This window comes from Rhinatrema bivittatum, chromosome 7 (assembly GCF_901001135.1).
Source record: "Rhinatrema bivittatum chromosome 7, aRhiBiv1.1, whole genome shotgun sequence".
Lineage (NCBI taxonomy): Eukaryota > Metazoa > Chordata > Amphibia > Gymnophiona > Rhinatrematidae > Rhinatrema > Rhinatrema bivittatum.
The window spans coordinates 110,514,745-110,534,619 of record NC_042621.1 but is presented as its reverse complement, the minus strand read 5'-3'; the positions used below and the strand labels follow the sequence as shown (position 1 = coordinate 110,534,619).

The window sequence follows — 19,875 nt, the reverse complement described above, 5'->3', positions numbered from 1 at the left end:
AGCTGTCACATCGACTTAGTCACACACATACATGGCCTCCTGTTCCCTTCATCCTGGTAAAATGAGCTCCATCACGACCCTTGGGCTCCTCTTCTCTTCGGGCCTAGTGGGATGAGCTCCACTATGGCCCCGTGGGCTCCTCTTCTCATCAGCCCTGGTGGGGGGGCTTAGTTGGCACTAAAGCGGGAAAACTTGTGCGCGGGTGCATGTGTGGTATATTTCAGGGATGTTCCGGATCTGTTAAGGAGTTAGCAATCTGTTATTGTCTCAGTTGCAGGAGTTAGCAATCTGTTCTGGATCTGCTAAGGAGTTAGCAATCTGGTCAGGATCTGATGTTGTTTAGGAGAGTTGTGGGTGGATCCTTGGACCAGTGGCAGATGACCACGCCCCCGGGGAGTAATGCCGAGAGGGACCACTGGTCAGGCTCAGAGTTAGGAGACAAACACACACTAGTTCTTTTATTAGACAGTATACTGAACTACCAGAGATGGCAGTAGTGAGCTGGTAAGCCCGGCAGGGCTGTAGTCCCTCAGTTACTGGAACAGCGATCCCTGGAGGCTGAGCTGTAGAGAAACTGAGATAGTGAGTAGGCAGGGTATGCAGATGGTAACACTCACATAATGTCCCAATGAAGCCCAGGAGCTGGAAAGTATAAGCCCTCGAGAAGCGAGTACCTGGTTCCAGGGAAAGCTCAGAGAGAACAAAGGTAACTCACTGATGTAGCTGAAATAGTTGGTAGTGAAGACTTCCAGGCAGAAGTGTACACTGAGCAAGTCTGGAACAAGGGCCCTCAAGGAGTGAGTACCGGTTCCAGACTGTCACGTGAAAAACAAAGGAGAGACCGAGGCCCCCGAGGAGCGGGTACCTCTGGTAAGTCCGAGGAGGCAGAGTAGCTTGGAAGGACGATGCGAGTCCGAATCATTCCTTGCTAACTCGATGTGTTAGCAAATTCTGAGACCTTAAATATCCATCACGGGTGATGTCATCTTCGGGGGACGCCCCCAAGGTTCGCGCCATTGCCGGTACTTCAGTCGGGGCCACGCCGCACGTGCGCCCCTAGGCCTCCAGGTACATGGCGGATAGTAGTGTCGAGCCAGTCCGGGAACGCCCAAGGACTTGTGGCAGGAGGACGCCGTGGCAGCCAATCTTCCCGCAGACAAAGAGGGAGGCGCCAGAGAGGTAAGGAGGGTGGAGAGAGGGCATCAGGCACCGACGGACACAACAGTACCCCCCTTCAAAGGGTGACTTCCTCTTTGGGTACCAGGCTTAGATTTAGAAGGATGCGCGAGGTGGAACTGACGAAGCATCTCTTTATCCAGGATATTGGTCTGAGGCTCCCAAGAAATCACTTCGGGGCCGAAACCTTCCTACTTTAGAAGGTATTCAAAAGTCTTGCCTCTTTTACAAACATCCAGGATCTCTGTGATCTTGAGTTCTAATTCGTCTTCTGTACTGAAGATAAGTGATTCTTGAGATATAGAAAATAATTCACTAGGAGTAGTATCATCTTCGTCTGGAGATACTGAAGAACATTCACTGGTCAGTATATTGTCTTCGTCTTGAAATATTGAAGAACATTCCTTGGTTAGAGTATTGTCTTCATCTTGAGGAATTGAAGAACATTCACTGGTTAGTGTATTATCCTTGTCTTGAGATATTGAAGAACATTCACTAGTTAGTGTATTGTCTTCGTCTCCTCCAAGGCAAATGTCCATACCAGCGGGTGACTCAGATGGTTGAGTAAAATTCTTCTGGAGATTCTCTTCAATGTCCTCCGACGTTGCTTTACTCTCAAGGGCTGAGAGAAAGTGCACCTGTCCTTTCGAAGACTCAGTTTTAGACTTCTGTCGTATGGCACAGACATAGGACTCCTGTGGAGGAAGAATATCAACTACTTCTTTGGAGAAGATATCCCCAAAGGGGGTGTACTGGAGCAGCAGTCCTGGAACTGCTGGCATTGCAGGCGTGTCCATAACAGGCGATACCTCCTTCAGGCATTTCCCATGACATCCTGGGCCCCAATGTGAGAGATCCAGAGATGTCCAGTCAAATTGGGGTTGGTGTACTTGCAACCAGGGTAACCCCAGGATGATAGGGTGCACAGCTTTTTCCAGTAGGAAGAAAGAGAGTGATTCCGTATGAAAGGCTCTGGTGCGAAGAGTGACTAATTCAGTTTGGTAAGTCACATCCCCCGGTAAGGGCTCTCCATGAATAGAAGATAATCGTAGTGGGTTTTTCAACTTAAAGAGGGGGGGATCCTCAAATATTCCACTAGATGTCTGAGAATGAAATTGCCTCCTGCCCCTGAGTCCACCAGGGCAAGAATCCGAACCGTGAACAGTCCGCAAGTCAAGGAGACTAGAAGAGAGAGCGTACGGGAGGGCGCAGTAAGGCCTAAGAATAGTCCACCAGTAGGACTTTGGCTTGTCCTTCCTTTTGGCCGAATGGAGCATGTAGAGACATTGTGGCCGGACTGACCACAGTACATGCAAAGGCCGCACTTCTTCCGAAATCTTCTCTCCTTGGAAGACAAGTGTCCACGACCAAGTAGCATCGGTTCATCTGTATCAGTAGCAGGAATTACTGGAACCATCCGAGGTGTAGAGACAGCACTAGCCTGTTTCAACCCAGGTAACACCTTAGGCCGGAGTTCCTTCACCTTGTCCCGGAGCCGGAGATCAATCCGAGTGGCCAAGACTATCAATTCATCCAGCGAGTCAGGTGTTTGGCGAGCGGCCAGCTCGTCCTTTAAACAGTTATCCAGGCCTCTGCAGAAGAGAGTCTTGAGACACCTGGGGTCCCAGCAGAGTTCAGCTGTAAGAGCCTTGAACTCTATGGCGAATTCAGCCAATGATCTGTTGCCTTGCTTCAAATCCACTAAAGCAAAACCAGCTACAGAAGTTCAAGCAGGGTCATCAAAAACAGATTTAAACAAGTCCATAAATCCCTGTATGTCCTGCAAAATGGAGTCCTTGCGTTCCCACAAGGTGGATGCCCAAGACAGGGTCTTACCATCCAGGTATGAAAGGATGTAGGTAGTCTTGGAGAGAGCTGTAGGAAATAGAGACAGCTGTAAGGCAAAGTGCATACAGCACTGGTTCAAAAAGCCCCGGGTCTTCTGGATTTCTCCGGAAAAGCGGATTGGAGCCGCCAGTGGTACAGCAGTCTTCAACGTTACCTCCGGTGACTGACCTTCTTGGTTGGAGGTTGTGCCTTGAACCTTCTGTGTGTATAGTTGAAGAAACGCTGAAGTAAGTTTCTCCAAGGCATCTTGTTGCTCCACAATGCGTTGGGCCAGGGTCGGTATGGCCTGCAGAGCACTAAGTTGTGCTGGATCCATGGAGTTAGCAATCTGTTCCGGATCTGCTAAGGAGTTAGTAATTTGTTATTGTCTCAGTTGCAGGAGTTAGCAATCTGTTCTGGATCTGCTAAAGAGTTAGCAATCTGTTCAGGATTTGATGTTATTTAGGAGAGTTGTGGGTGGATCCTTGGACCAGTGGCAGATGACCACGCCCCCGGGGAGTAATCCCGAGAGGGACCACCATTCAGGCTTAGAGTTAGGAGACAAACACACACTAGTTCTTTTATTAGACAGTATACTGAACCACCAGAGATGGCAGTAGTGAGCTGGTAAGCCCGGCAGGGCCGTAGTCCCTCAGGTACTGGAACAGCGATCCCTGGAGGCTGAGCTTTAGAGAAACTGAGATATAGTGAGTAGGCAGGGTGTGCAGATGGTAACACTCACACAATGTCCCAATGAAGCCCAGGAGCTGGAAAGTATAGGACCCCCGAGGAGCGAGTACTTGGTTCCAGGGAAAGCTCAGAGAGAAAAAGGGAACTCACTAATGTAGCTGAAATAGTTGGTAGTGAAGACTTCCAGGCAGAAGTGTACACTGAGCAAGTCTGGGAACAAGGGCCTTCGAGGAGCAAGTACCGGATCCAGACTGTCACCTCAAAAACAAAGGAGAGAGCGAGGGCCCCGAGGAGCGGGTACCTCTGATAAGTCCGAGGAGGCAGAGTAGCTTGGAAGGACGAAGCGAGTCCGAATCATTCCTTGCTTACTCGATGTGTTACCAAATTCTGAGGCCTTAAATATCCGTCGCGGGTGATGTCATCTTCGGGGGACACCCCTGAGGTTCACGCCATTGCCGGTACTTCAGTCGGGGCTGCGCCACGCGCGTGCCCCTAGGCTCCAGGAACATGGCGGATAGTAGCGTCGAGCCAGTCCGGGAACGCCCGAGGACGCCGCGGCAGCCAATCTTCCTGCAGACGAAGAGGGAGGCGCCAGAGTGGTAAGGAGGGCGGAGAGAGGGCGTCGGGCACCGACGGACACAACAAGGGAACACTACGGCAGCACAGTATTTCCTCTTCAGCCGCCGGCGGGTTGAACTTTGTCTGCAGCTTCTCTTCCTCTTCAGTCGCTGGCAGGTTTGGCTCCACTGGTCCTGTGGTCTCTTCTGTTGCCGCCCCCCCCCCCCCGGGGTGTGTTGCCCACCCACTCATGCTGGGTCTGCACTCAGGAACCTCTCTTAGGCCTGTTTCTTCTACTTCTGCCTAGTTAGAATTACTCACATATGGCCAGATGTACTAAAGGGATTTTCCCATTTTTTTTGTGTTTATGGGGAAATGTTTGGTACATCTGCCCCTCAAGCCAGCCAGTAACCTAATAGCTGTTGCCTGCTAGTGCCTCCTGCTCTGTCTCACCACAGAGGGGACCATGGAGAACCAACATGGCCAAGACTGGTACTACTAGATCATTTTTCATGACACAATTTGTCTGATTAATTCAACATAAAACATCCTAGACATGTTTAAACTTATACGAAGGCTTTCAAAATATATCAAGTCTCCGATATCCATATGATAAATGCAGCAAGGAACTTAACACTGTGGCATCTCTTTGCCTTGCTTTGTACAGTCCCCCAGAGTTGTGATCTTGGCTGGGAACGTTTGAGTTGTGGTCACCCTGAGATTGCTGTTAATTAGCAAGGGTGAGTTGGGGTGGTCGAGTCCAAGTTCTACAAAGCCTTCTCCGAACTTTTTTCTTGCACAGTTTTGCTGTGGAATTTTTTTCTTTTCAGAAGTTTTAGAAAATGAAGTTCTTGAGCAACAGATTGCACTATTTTTGCCGAAAACCTAAATTTGGCCTTTAAATTAAAGCACCAGTAAAATATAGTTTATGTTATAAGAAATTATGCTAAATGTGCAGGCAAATGAACCAAATATTTGCCACACTAATTTATTTAACCCAGACACAGTAAAGAAGCTCTAATTACAGGGAAACAGTTCTTGAAAATGATGAAGGGCAAACAAAAATCGGACAAACCTTGAAGCGGTTTGACTTTAGGTAATTCATTCGCATTTCCTTTTTATCCGTCTACAAAAGAAGAAGAGAGAATCCATCAGGTCAGCTTTCTTTGCTATTTCAGCCAGATTTGGCAATACAAATGCATTCGGGTTCTTCCTCTGCAATCAGAAGGCTGGCTGAGATCTAAAGTGGTTCTGCATCTCCGGGGCCATGGCTGACCCAGCCCTCCTCAGTCAAAGGGTATCTCTGGCTTACAATCAGTGATACACAGCTTTTACCGCATGTACGTTGCATGTGCTCATTTTCAAGGAGAAACAATGCAGGTAATTTCTCCTCGAAAATTTCCCTGGAGTATGTGTCAAAATTGCCAACGTAGATCATGATTATGCTGGACTATTTGAAAATTCTCCCCTTCATATAGATTTCACTCACTTTAGTGCTGCACGCTCTTTATCAGGTCAAAGCAAATCTGTCTCTTTTATCAGACCTCCTTTTTGAGAGTTTTCAAATGTTAGTAAAAATTGGTGTGCTTGCCATGTTAGTCCACCTGCATATATAGAATGAAGGTCTGCAAACCAAGTTGTAGGTGGTATCTTTTTATTGGACTAACCAAGAGCACATGTTAATGCATTTAATTTAATGGTGTTAATAGATGTTAACACAGGCATTACCTAATGCTTATGTAAAACACACATTAGTGTTATCACACTGTAATGTAATGTGCATGCCAATGACCCAAATAAAATAAAATATTGTGCTAATGGTCTCATTAAGCATTAATACCTGTGAGTCTTAAAATGGGGCACTTAACACAAGAAAATAAACTACACCTCTACCAGACTCACCGCAACTCCTTTCCCCAGAATATTAGCACTTCCCTCCCCCATGTGACAGAACACAATTGGGCCAGTTTCACCCACCCATCTAGAACACAAATGAGGCCAGACATGTTTTCCCCTCACTCTCCTCATAGCATAAGCAGGCCAATCACGCCTCCTCCCTGAACTCCCCAGAATATAAACAGGCCTCCAAGCATACAACCCCCCCAAACAGCAGTCATACCTCTAGGCCTGTTATCCCCACCTCAACAATCCCCCTCCCCAAACAGCAATGGTATTTCTGGGCCCATGACTTCCCCCCACCACCTCCAAACAGTCATTGTGCCCCCTGTTCCAACCCCTCAAACAGGGATATGTTTTTTATGTTTCTCTGTTATGGTCTTTAGGCCCGCTACCTAAGGCAACCAGGCCCCTGCCTGTGACCTCCCCCCACCCACCCCCAAAAAAGTGATTGGACCTGTAGACCTGCCACCCTCCAAACAATGATTGGGACTCTGGGCCTTCAGACCCCACTTCCTGAAGAGCAATTGAGTCGTTGGGCCCACCTCATCTCCCCCACCTCCACGCCTCAAGCAGTGATTGGGTTGCTGAGCCCATGATCTCCTACTCACCTACACAGACCCCTCCATTTATTGAAAAGAAAGCCCCTTGAATACAAAATGGCACTGTAGACACTCTGACCCAAATACCAAAGCTAATTTATGATCAATGTTGCTACCATGGGGGGAAAGGAGGTCATGGACCTCGAGGAATGATTTCTGTTTGCGGGGATGGGGTAAGAGTTTCTTGAGCTAACTGGCCAGTTAGCATGAGGAAATGTCATATGCAGAGCACGGCCTGTGTTACTAGGGCCACGCCTTCTTTAATCCGCTCATGGTAATGCAGCTCTTTTCTGTGTATCATCAGTCGAGTACATTGGGCATTAAAATTTGATATGACACCCCTATTAAAGCTGGCAGGTAATCTCGCATTACCATGATGGTTTTAATGCTAGTTAGTTACAAAGGTATTGTTACCTTTTTCTTTTACTAACATCTACAACTTGTTGTTTGACCTCTGTTTCTACAAACGTTGGCATGTATGCCTTCTGTTGCAAATCAGATTTGGTCTGTAATAAAACACACTCAAATGGAGTACATATATGAAACTAAAAATATTCCAAAAGGAGAAAAATTATACTTTTTTTGGAATTCAAATGCTAAGCAGAAAAGCAAAAGGAAATGGTCATTCTGTGTTGACCTTTGCCTTAAGGTCATTGCATGAACATGTTCCCTTGCTTGGTTGACCCTGATAATATATAGATGGTAGGTATATCTGTTGCAGTACAGATCTGCTGAGTTCCATCATTTCTGCAATCTATAATGAAATTGACTCACTGCCTCAGAGGTGTTCAGACAAAGTCTTCCATGTTTTCTGGGAGACTTCTGGGCTGCCTGCTTTACCTCCCACTTCCCAAATCTTCCTTAGAACCTCCAAATGTAGATACCCAGGCCACAGGCCCCAGAACTCAAGCAGCCTCCTTGAGGTCTCCAGAATGGCAGCAGTAGTAGTGTGTGCCATGGGGAAAAAGACAAAGAGTGAACACACTCTCTTGCCACAGCTGCTCCTCATCCTCCCCCAACTTCCAGTTTCAGAAATGATGTGCCGTGCAGGGAAGAGGAGGACGAGTGTAGAGCTGGAGACTATGCAGTCTATCTGCACAGCACATGCTGTTGCTGACATGATCTTGATGACCTGGAGGGAGAAGGGAAGACTGAGGGATGGGGGGAGAGTGTGCCTGTCCAGCAGGGGAAGTGCTGGGATCTTATAGAAGGTTCTAGAATTAAATATTATTTAGTATCATGCAGCAGCTTAATTAAGGGCAATTGTTGATTGGTATAAGATAGGCACTCGCAAACCTTGGGCACATTTGGAGCAGGCAATTATTGGGCAGATGCCTTTCCCTGCTCTTGTATGGCAATCTTGAAAGTCTTGGAAACCCTTAGATGCCCTCCCGGATTCCTTGACTCATACCCTATGTATCTGGGAGAGATGGAGGTTATCGCAATAACTTTTTATTTCATAATACCTCTTTCCCTCCAGGGTGTGCCTTTCAAGCCTTTTCTTCTTGGTCAACACGTGGTATTCACAAACGGGACAATATTTGGGGGTCTAGAGATCTTATGGAGTTTCAAGACATACAAGCAAAATATCAATTAACTGATACAGAAATATTGTCCTACCTTCAATTGAGACACTTTATGCTGAAATCTAATCTACGGGAGGATTTATTAAAAAGGGGTTACATTATTTGAATCTATGTGCAAGTTTGCTGATAGTTCACTGAAAGTCATGTCAAAGATTTACATGCTGTTAAATCAGGAGCTAAAGTTTAAAACCTCATATATTTGGGCATGGGAAAAGGATCTGGGCGAGGAGAGTCTGGAAGAGTTCTGGAAAGAGATTTTCCGGATTACTGGCAAGGGATTGATTTCAGCTTCCTTGATTGAAAATGGCTATAAGGTACTATATCGTTGATATCATACTCCGGAATGCTTAAGCAAACTTTTTCCCTCATTATCGGATAGATGTTGGAAAGGTTGCAGTAATTTAGGCATGTTTTTTCATTCCTAGTGGGCATGCTCATGCATTCAGGATTTCTGGCGGGAGATGGATATAATACTATCTCCAAAAATAGCCCTCTTGAATGTACCTTGTTCTGTTGTAGATAAATATCAACAGAAGTTAATACATCATATAATAATATTGGCTCGCTGTGAAATAGCATGCCTTTGGAGGCACAGTGATATTCCCTCTTGATCTAAAGTTCAGGCCAGAGCTGACTTGACCTTCTGTTTGAGCTGAATAATGGCTTACAAAAATAAAATTATTGCCTCTTTTCATAAAACTTGGTTACCCTATATCAATTGGAAAGGGGTACAAAACAAATTAATGTCGTGAATTCATGGCCGATAGGTATTTGTGACTGTAAAACTAAAGTTTTAGTACTCATTCGTTTCTATATATTTTCATTAATGGAAACTCTGTTCATATTACCTTTCAATGTTGCTGGGATAGTGGTGGGGGTTGGAGGAGAGGGTGGGAAGGGATTTAAACAAATTAGTGAACCCCACAAGTTGGACTTTTATATTCTTTATTATGCACCACTGATCCAAAATGGTAAATTGCTTATATATCAATGTTACATTGATTACCTAGGTGAAAAGGTATATTAAAGAGTTAGCTTGTCAATAGGATTATGATACTTATTGTAATTTTGCTGAGTCTTAGTGCTCGATGTTCTAACTCTCTGCATTGGAGGTTTTGCTGAGCTTGAAATGAGCTGTATAGCGTGTTTTATACGTGTATTTGTACATTTTGGTTTCTAATACATTTCTAATTATAAAAACAAAAGAAAGTTCTAGAATTGGAATCTGAGTGTTTCAGGAGAGAGAAGGAGCTGGAGCTTGTGGTAGCACAAGGATCTATGCACTGTTGAGCCACAGGATGCTGGAAGAGTCTGAAGGGAGTTTTAGCATTCAGATCAAATCCCTAATATCATCCTCTCTGCAGGACCCTCTGTCTGGAAACTGCCTCCAAAACAGGGCCAGCCAAAGGAGAAGTCTTCTAGAAAGCTGTTTAGCCTAGTAACATGAGAACAGTGATTAGAAATCACATGGCATGTGGCACTTCTGTAGTGCTGTTAGACGTGTGACTTGAGGTTGCATATTACATAAGAACATAAGAAAATAAGATATGCCATATTGGGTCAGACCAAGGGTCCATCAAGCCCAGTATCCTGTCTCCAACAGTGGCCAATCCAAGTCACAAGTACCTGGCAAGTACCCAAACATTAAATAGATCCCATGCTATTAATGCCAGCAACAAGCAGTGGCTATTCCCTATTGATTAATAGTAGTTTATGGACTTCTCCTCCAGGAACTTATCCAAACCTTTTTTAAACCAAGCTACTCTAGCTGCCTTAACCACATCCTCTAGCTATGAATTCCAGAGCTTAATTGTGCATTGAGCGAAAAACTGTTTTCTCCAATTTGTTTTAAATGTGCTTCTTGCTAACATTATGAAGTGACCCCCTCCTCCTTGTATTATCCGAAAGAGTAAATAACTGTTTCACATTTAATAGTTCAAGTCTTTTCATGATTTTGCAGAGCTCTATCATATCCCCCCTCAGCCATCTGTTCTCCAAGCTGAACAGCCCTAACCTCTTCAGCCTTTCCTCATAGGGGAGTTGTTCCATCCCCTTTATCATTTTGGTTGCCCTTCTCTGTGCCTTCTCCATCGCAACTATATCTTTTTTGAGATGCGGCGACCCGAATTGCTGAGTATCTGTCTGTTCAGCAGAAATAGGAGAATTGACCAGAACTGCCATATCTAACTCAAAGAAAGCAAGCCACTGGGATATCAACAGTGTCTGACATGGATTATTATATCTACCTGGGGTTCTTCTGCATTGAAAGTACACTTCAACGTCTTCATGACCCCATTTCATGAATCCATTCCCTCTTCCACTTTTGCAATCAGAACAGGGGATGGTACTCATGCAAGCAAGAAATGAACGGTTTCTGCTTTCCCATAGGTTTCCCAGGAGATGTTGCATGTAGTGACCTCTTACCACAATGTCTCCTCCACGAACAAACTGCAGACGTGTTTGGAACACAGTGATATCCAGCAGGTAAATGAGGTCGCAGAGGTAATCGATCAGCAACCAGTAATAGATGTTATCTGGTTTCTGGTAAGGGAAAGCCCAGCGGACTGGGATCAGCCAGCAGTTCCAATTCCAGGCCAGCACCACAAAGAACAGCCACAGGATATACATCAGATCTAAGTGGAGAAAAGAGAGGGAAAGAGAAGCGACCTCCCCTTACCAGATTCCAAGACTGTAGGAAGGTACATGAATGTGACAGGTGGAACAATATTATTCCTAGAGACTATTCAGAGACAAATATTGAATACTGGAGAGATTCCTTAATATGTTGGTGTCATGTAACACCTCAGCTCCACTCCTAACACCCACTCGGAGGGTTCTGCTAAGCACCGCCCAGGCCCGCCTGCACCTGAGCACGTGCTCCTATACTGGCTACCCCACATCTGCCAACTGGGTCCCGCTTGCCTTTGGGCAAGTACCCCACCTGCAAGCTATCACCTGGTGGTTTCTAGGGACACTGGGACCCCGCACAATCCAGGAGTCACACAGTTCCTAGAAATACACCTACAGACCAAATGCAAAAACACTGGGAACTTTAATTATTTCAGGACAGACAGAGCTACAAAAATGGGAACAGTGAACATAAAAAGTGGGAACAGTGAATGTAAAAAGATTTAACTTGCATCCAGTGACAGGTAAAATAATAAAGATTAAACAATAAAAGTCAACTAAACATTTTTCACTGCTTCTCAGTTCCTGGGGAGTTTCAGGGAATGTGCTGTACACTGGAGGTGGAGCAGGGTCTCAGCACAGAGATCTGCTCTCTCTGTACTCCCAGCCAAAACTAAAGAAAGCTAGCAAAGTCAGAGCTAGTTCTTTGTCTGAAGGGCCAATCAGGACACAAAGTACTAACAATAGCTCTCTGACCAATGGTCTTCTGACTAATAATAGTTTTCTGGGCTACAGGATTGCAAGATGTTACAGTCCTACCAGGGCCGGAGGAACCACGGGGCGAGCTAGGCCTGTGCCTAGGGCGCCGAGACTTAGGGGGCGCCTCAGCAGGCAGCAGAATTTTGAAAGGGCAAAAAGTGCCCTTTCAAAATTCTGCCAGCCCCCGACTCGCCCTGCCTCCCCCCCCCCCCAGTGCCACCCTCCCAACGCCCCCCCTGGTGGTCCAGCGGAGGGCTCGGGAGCGATCTGCCGCTCCCTGGGCCTCGGCTGCCATTAAGCAAAATGGTGCCGGTGACCTTTAGACCCACCATGTGACAGGGGCCAACAAATGGCACCAGTAGCCCCTGTCACATGGTAGGGGCTGAAGGCCACCTGCAGGCCTCCTGCAGGTCATATTATCCAGACCGCTGGCGCCTCCAGCAGGTCGTATGCAAAAAACCTGAAAAAAATTTTTTTCCAGTACCATAAACAGTCCAGGAACAAACAAGGCTCAAAAGCAAGGCGAATCCATCGGCGGGGCACCACCGTCGGGCACATGGCCTTGCATTCTGTTGTGAGCGGGGGTGTTTAGTGTGTCTTTGGGCCTCAACCCGATCCCAGACAAATCCAGGGCCGAGCCGAGGGTTGACGGCATGCTCCAGCATAGCTGAACACAGTCTTGCCCTCTGCCAGGCCTGCAAGCTCCCAGAGCCAACAACAACATGTGATGTTGGTAGGGAAACAGTCCTCCGACTGTTCCGAGCCCATTCGGACCTGCCACTTGATCGGCATTGGAGCAGCAGGCCTGGCCTGAGGTTGAGGGCAGACGGAGGCCTTGACACGTAGACAGGACTATGACTGGTGCGACAAGACTGGGCTGATGCGACGGCATCACAAGCATGACGAGGAACTTGATCCAAACAGGACAAGACATAAGGCAGGAGGACATTGGCACTGTCTCTCAGGGCACCCTACACAGCCCACCTTCACGAGCGGACCCAATGGGCTGGTCACGGACCACCCTGTCCCACTACTGGAAACGGGACAAGCTCAGGGCAGACCCAGGCAAGGAGGAACTCCAATGACGAAGCCGGTGTCATCCGAAGCTTCCTCCAAGGCTGGCGGGAACAGATGCTCCAGGGCGCAGGGATGGGTCCCACCTGTTGGCCACTCCTAGGCCCAACAGGTCAGAAGGCCCGGAGCTCATGAAGAAGACGCAGGGAAGAACATCCTGGCAGGCAGACACAAAAGGATGAGGAAGATCATGGCGGAACATCAGGACATGGTCAGGGACCTCAGGCAAAACATCAAGACACGAAGACGTAGTATAAAAGCAGACGAGACAAGGAGCTCCACGGAGAACAGAAGACTTACAAGGCTCTGGCAGGCAGGAGCCTCCAGAGGGAAGTCATGATGATGCAAGGCAAAGACAGAATGAAGTTAAAGTCCTTTTATAGGGCTGCAGACCGGCGACTCCCTGGGAGGAGTTTGGCAGGCCCACACCTAGCTGGCCCTATAACTACGGAGAAGTGCTGCGGACCGGCCCCTAGGGAAGGGCATGGCTCAAACCAGGAAGTCCATGCAAACACAAGCAGCCTCAGGCAGGCCCAAGGACGTTGAGGCCTCCCTGGAGCAAATCCTGGACAGTTCACAGGTGAGACCCTGGCTTGGAGCGGCCTCCAGGAAGAGGTAAGGAGCCTCCTGTAGCACCGCTACAGGAGGGTTCATAACAGAGGGTGCTTCTGTATATGTGTGGTGTATATGTGAGACAGGGAGGGTGCTTCTGTATATGTGTGGTATATATGTGAGTCAGGGAGGGTGCTTGTGTGTCAATGTGTGTGTGCGAGAGAGATGGAGCATGCTTGTGGCTGTGAGTGAGATAGAACATGTGTGTGATTGAAAGCCTGTGTGTAAATAAGAGAGAGAGAGAGCGAGAGCATTGTGTGATTGAGAAAGACTGGCCAGAGAGGTGACGTGTGTATGTGTGAGAGAGACTGATCAGGGAGATGACTGGTATGTGTGTGCTTGTGTGTGTGTGTGAGAGAGAGGGAGAGACTGGTTGGGGAGATGATTGGTGTGTGAGAGACAGAAACTGGTCCTGAGGGTGTGACTGGTGTGTGTGTGTGTGAGAGAGAGAGAGAGAAGAGACTGGTTGCGGTCCCTAAGGAAGAGAACCGTGAGGACAGCTTCAGCAGCTACTGCTGCTTCTGGTGTGGCCTGCAAGGGAAAGGAGTAAGAGAACTGCTGGAGAGGCTAAGTAAAGGGGGCTTTTTAAGTTCATGTTTCTTGATTAACTACCATTTTAATTATTGGGTAGTATGTGATGTGTCTGCTGTTTGAAATATTTTATTGGTGTTTGGTAAAACTTTCAAAATTTGCATGTGTCTTTAATTATTGGATATTCTATTAATCAGCTGTTTTGAAATTATTTTATTTGTATGATTTTATAATTATGATTAATGATGTTATTGATTTGTTTCACGAGGAATGGTGAAGTTTTTGTTTTTCCATTGTTACACTGTATAGAGTCTGGCACGATGCATTTTACAGTTCAGTTTTTGTCTACAAATTTCTATTTATACTCTATGTGGCCTTATTCTGTATTTGGTGAGGATCTGTCTCTGCTCTGTGTGTGTGACCATGATGAGAGATTCTGCTAGCATATAGTGTCTGTATAGGGATCTATAGCAATCGGGTTTGTTTTGTTTCCTCAGTAGGTGGTGTATTGGTATTCTAGGACCCAGTGTAATATTTACCCTTGCTTTTTCACAGGTAGGGTTATTGTTGTTTTGCGGGGTTTTGTGTTAGTTCACAATGGAAGGTATTTGTGGAAGGTTCAAAATGGAGGTATTTGTGGAAGGTATTTGTGGAAGGTTCACAATGGAATGGCAGTGGAAGGTATTTGTGTTGATGTTACTGTGAGGTGACACCAGAATTTGAAAATATCTTTTACTATGATGAGCTGTAAAGGAAACATCCAAGCTCCATTGTTTGGGGGAATTTCAGTGGATGCACAGAGTTACAGAACTGGAGGTGCAGGATTTGTATTGACATTCTGTCCCTTCCTATATATTCCAGACTTCACTCTCATAGCCATATAGAATTAGTTGAACGAGGCTATCAAATAATTTTATAGTGTGAAATTGGCCAGATTTTTAAAATTATGCAGAAGACCCTTTGGACTTTTTATTAACACTTTTTTTTTTATAACCAATTTTAAAGCAGGATCCATGCTATAGAGATGGGTGTGATGAAGAAATGTCATTTTGGCTCCCCCCCCCCCCCCCAACAATTCTTCTGTCTAGAGACACCACTGATTTTCTGTGACCTTAAGCATTAGTACAAGAAGGATTAAGGGGGGGGATGCTGGAGAGGCACACAAATGCATTGGCCCCCGGGTGCCAGAAACCCTTGTGGCCGGATTTTAAATGCCCTGCACGTGTAAATCCGGCCGGATTTACGCGCGCAGGGCCCTCACGCGCCGGCACGCCTATTTTGCATAGGCCACCGGCACGCGCAGAGCTCAGGGACGCGCGTAAGTCCCGGGGCTTCGTAAAAGGGGCGCGTCGGGGGCATGTCGGGGGCGTTCCGAAAATGACACGGCGTTTCGGGGGCGTGACGCGGCGTTTCGGGGGCGGGCCCGGGGGCATGGTCGAGGCCTCCGGACCAGCCCCTGGGTCGGGTGATGGCACGCCAGCAGCCCGCTGGCGCACACAGATTTACGTCTGCTTTCAGCAGGCGTAAATCTACCAACAAAGGTAAGGGGGGGGTTTAGATAGGGCCGGGGGGTGGGTTAGGGAGGGGAAGGGAGGGGAAGGTGGGGGGAGGGCGAAGGAAAGTTCCCTCCGAGGCCGCTCTGAAATCGGAGCAGCCTCAGAGGGAACAGGCAGCGCGCGCTGGGCTCAGCGCGCGCAGGTTGCACAAATGTGCACCCCCTTGCGCGCGCCGACCCCGGATTTTATAAGATACGCGCGGCTACGTGCGTATCTTATAAAATCCAGCGTACATTTGTTCGCGCCTGGTGCACGAACAAAAGTACGCACTCGCGCAAAATTATAAAATCTACCCCTTGGTGCGCCACTGGGTGTGAGCCATATGGGGCCGCAAGTGGTGGCAAAAAGGAGTGGAGATTTGGTGGGCCACAAGCAGTGCCCAACCTGCTCGTGACCCAGAAAACCACACAGTCGGCGGGCGTGATCGAGAATGAGGTAGGAGTCGGGGCTGAGACCAGGGGTGGTGGCGCGAACCGGGGGAGGGCGCAAGGGAGAAGGCTCACCTAGGGCGCCAAATCCCCTTGCACCGGCCCTGAGCCCTATAGCTTCCTCAAGGATTCTGGGATATGCATGCTGTCCGAGCCTCATTCTGAGTCAAGTTTCTGTTTGAACTACAGTGCAGAGGTCAAACACTACCTATAAGCCAGCAGAAATAATAAGTTCTCTGGGGAAAACAGTCAGAGGCCAAAAGAAGAATTCACAAAGCATTTAAAACCCCTGTTTCGCCACAGTTGGAATATAATTCCTTTATCTGGAAGCACTGAATCCTTTGGAACCCAGCATTTCCTTCTTAAAAGAGTTCATTAGCATACAACCCTCAGAAAATTCTGCAGAAACCTCAGCTTAACACTGAAAGTGTTATCAGGTGGAAGACGCCAGCTGCTGTGTTGTGTTCATGATGTCACGGTCGGCCTCGAGAGCCTTACACCCCTTTGCAACCTTGAAGGCCTTACATTCTGTTGCGGCCTCAAGGCCTTGCATTGTTTAGTGTGCCCTTGGGCCTCAGCCCGACCCCAGGCGAACCCAGGACCGACCTGAGGGTTGACGGCATATTCCAGCGTGGCAGGCGTCTGACCCTCTGCAAGGCCTGCAAGCTCCCAAGGCCAACATCCGAGGATGTTGGAAGTTGAATGGTCCTCCGACCATTCCGAGCCCTTTCGGACCTGCTGCGAACAGCATGGAGCAGCAGGCCTGGCCTGAGGTAGAGGGCAGTCGAGGACCTTGACACGAAGACAGGACAATGGTAAATATATACGGTAACAGGGTTCGGGTACTGGAACCATACAAGAGCTGCAGTAAGACTCAAGTACAGGAACTGCAGCAGGACTCGGATATGAAGACATCAGGAACTGTAGCAAGACTCGGGTATGAAGACATCACAAAGACACTTGGGCAAAAGGACAGTTGCACAGTCTCTCAGGGCGCCCTACTCAACCCACCCATGGGACTGAGTCGCGGACCACCCTGTCCCACCGCGCGCCCTACACAGCCTGAAGGCTGGTCACGGACCACGAGGAGAGCGGGACATGCGCAGGGAAGATCCAGGCGAGGAGGAACTCCGATGTCGGGAACAATGGCATCCGTAGCTCCGACGGCTGGCGGGAACAGAAGCTCCAAGCGCAGGGACGAATCCCACCTGTTGGCCACTCCTAGGCTCAACAGGTCAAAAGGCCAGGAGCACATACGAAGACGCAGGGAAGAACATCCAGGAAAGCAAGAACTAGGGGTGTGTATTCGTTTTGAACGCATATGTAAAACGCAACTTTTTTTTTTTTTAACTTAAAAAAGTGATGAGGCGCAACGATCGCGATTTCCAACTTATTCAACATAGCTATGTTGAATACGTCGAACCTAAATAAACACTTAAACCCTCCACCCTCCTGACCCCCCAAGACTTACCAAAACTCCCTGGTGGTCCAGCGGGGAGTCAGGAAGCCATTCCTGTATTCCTTTGCGAGGAGCACGTGACGTCGGCATCACGTCGGAGTGACGCGGACATCACGTGATTCACCGTGCCTCCGCTCCGGGACCCCCGTTTGACCCAACCGGAACTTTTGGCCAGCTTGGGGGGGTCAGGTGGCCCCCCCAAGCTGGCCAAAAGTTCCGGTTGGGTCCAGCGGGGGTCCCGGAGCGGAGGCGCGGTGAATCACGTGACGTCGGCGTCACGTCGGAGTGACGCGGATGTCACGTGATTCACCGCGCCTCCCTGGTTCCAACCCCCAAGCTGGCCAAAAGTTCCAACCGGAACTTTTGGCCAGCTTGGGGGGGCCTCCTGACCCCCCCAAGCTGGCCAAAAGTTCTGGTTGGGTTCAGCGGGGGTCCCGGAGCGGAGACGCAGTGAATCACATGACGTCCGCGTCACTCCGACGTGACGCCGACATCACGTGCTCCTCGCAAAGGCATACAGGAATGGCTTCCTGACTCCCCGCTGGACCACCAGGGAGTTTTGGTAAGTCTTGGGGGGGATTAAGGAGGGTGAGGGGTTTAAATTTTTATTTAGGGAACCGGTGAACATATGGACATAGCCTCAACTTATGGAATTCTCCATATGTCCATATTGACCGAAATTGACCCTCACCTTCAACTTATGGACTTATCAACATAAACATTTTGTCTGCACATCCCTAGCAAGAACATCAGGATACCTGGACGGGACATCTGAACAGGACATCTGAACAGGACATCTGGATGGAACATCTAGACAGGAACCTCAGGCACGAAGGCAAGACGAGACAACAAGAACTGACCAGGAACTCCATGGAGAAGACAGGAAGGCCTGATGGAGTTCTGGCAGGCCGGAGCCTCCAGAAGGGTGACACTCCGATGCAAGGCGAGGAACAGACTGACAAAGCAGCCCTTTATAGGGCAGAGGCAGGAAGTCCACTTAGAGGTGGAGTCAGCCACACTTCCTGTGGCTGACCCCTTAAATCAGGCAGAATGGCGTGGGCCGGCACCTAAGAGGCAGCAGGAGACCAGTGCAGGACCGCGGACAGCGGCCTGCACCGACGTCAGATGCTGAGAAGCAGGAAACGGGCAGGCAGGCTTCAGGGCAGCTTCCAGGCTGTCCCATGAGGACCCTCACGATGGCGTTGCGGCTCCCTGCCGCGAGGGCTGACCCGGGACGGCTCCATGCCACGAAGGAAGGCAGGAAAGACTGCGGCTCTGGCCGCGACAAAGACAAGGAGCAGGGGTGGCCTCTGGGCTGCGTGGACAAGGCTAGACCGCGGCTCCGGCCGCACAGGCAGGCCCGACGTCGGCGTCCATGCCGCGTCGGGTGAAGAAGCAAGGCGTGGGTAAGTGAGTCAACTCGCGGGAGGGGGCCCGCGGGCAGCGGGTCACAACACATGATGTTGGGATAATGCACCATAGAATCTCCCCAACCCAGCAAACAGCTTTTTGGAAATATAGGCCAGGAGCTGGAAAAATTAAAAACATGGGCTTCCAAATTGATAACAGAGGTGATGAAGTTAACACAGATAGAGACTGTCTCAAGCAAGGCTCTTGGCCTTGAGCGAAGGATAGCCTGCAGGATCTGATCACTGTGTAAGGACCTCATAAAGCCATATAAGGAGATGGCAGGCAGCTTATCAGATTGAGAACTAACAAGCCGATACAATACAGTGCACTCCGGCGGCTGTATTGAACTACAGTGCAGAGGTCAAACACTACCTATAAGCCAGCAGAAATAATGAGTTCTCTGGGGAAAACAGACACAGGCCAAAAGAAGAATTCACAAAGCATTGTGCGGAGCGCACTGTTAACCCGCGTTTGGATGCGTGTTTTCGACACGCTAGCTTTACCCCAACCCCCCAGAAACTAATAGCACCCGCAACATGCAAATGCATGTTGATGGCCCTACTAGTTATTCCAGCGCGATTCAGAAAGTACAATGTGCAGCCAAGCCGCACATTTTACTTTCAGAAATAAGCGCCTACCCAAAAGTAGGCGTTAATTTCTCTCGGCACCGACTTAATATCATGGCGATATTAAGTCGGAGGTCCCAAAAGTTAAAAATAATTAAAAATTTAAAAAAAAAATGTAAAATGGGCCCACGGCTCGCGGGTTGAAAACCGGACGCTCAATTTTGCCGGCGTCCAGTTTCCGAACCCGTGGCTGTCAGCGGGTTTGAGAACCGCCGCTGGCAAAATTGAGCATTGGCTGTAAAACCAGCTGACAGCCGCCGTTCCTGTCCAAAAAGAGGGGCTAGGGATGCGCTAGTGTCCCTAGCGCCTCTTTTTACCGCGGGCCCTAATTTAAATAACTTTATTTACTGAATGGCGCGCACAGGAGCGTGGCCTGTGTGAACGCCGGAAGAGTGGGCGTTTGCCCGCTCTCCAGCGATTTTTACTGTATCGGCCTGAAAGTAAAGAGTGAGGGATT

The 19,875-nt window shown here is 48.5% G+C and overlaps 1 protein-coding gene across 1 annotated transcript in view; it reads right to left on the bottom strand.

Annotated features, from left to right (window-relative positions):
* Nucleotides 1-19,875, bottom strand: part of LOC115096172 (cyclic nucleotide-gated cation channel beta-1-like) — a 118,192-nt gene that overhangs the window by 77,749 nt on the left and 20,568 nt on the right. Inside the window, exons 5-6 of the mRNA XM_029610685.1 lie at nucleotides 10,760-10,968; nucleotides 5,327-5,377 (exon numbers count right to left, since the gene is read on the bottom strand). Coding sequence (XP_029466545.1) covers nucleotides 5,327-5,377; nucleotides 10,760-10,968 — 260 coding nt within the window. The remainder of the gene's footprint in view (nucleotides 1-5,326; nucleotides 5,378-10,759; nucleotides 10,969-19,875) is intronic.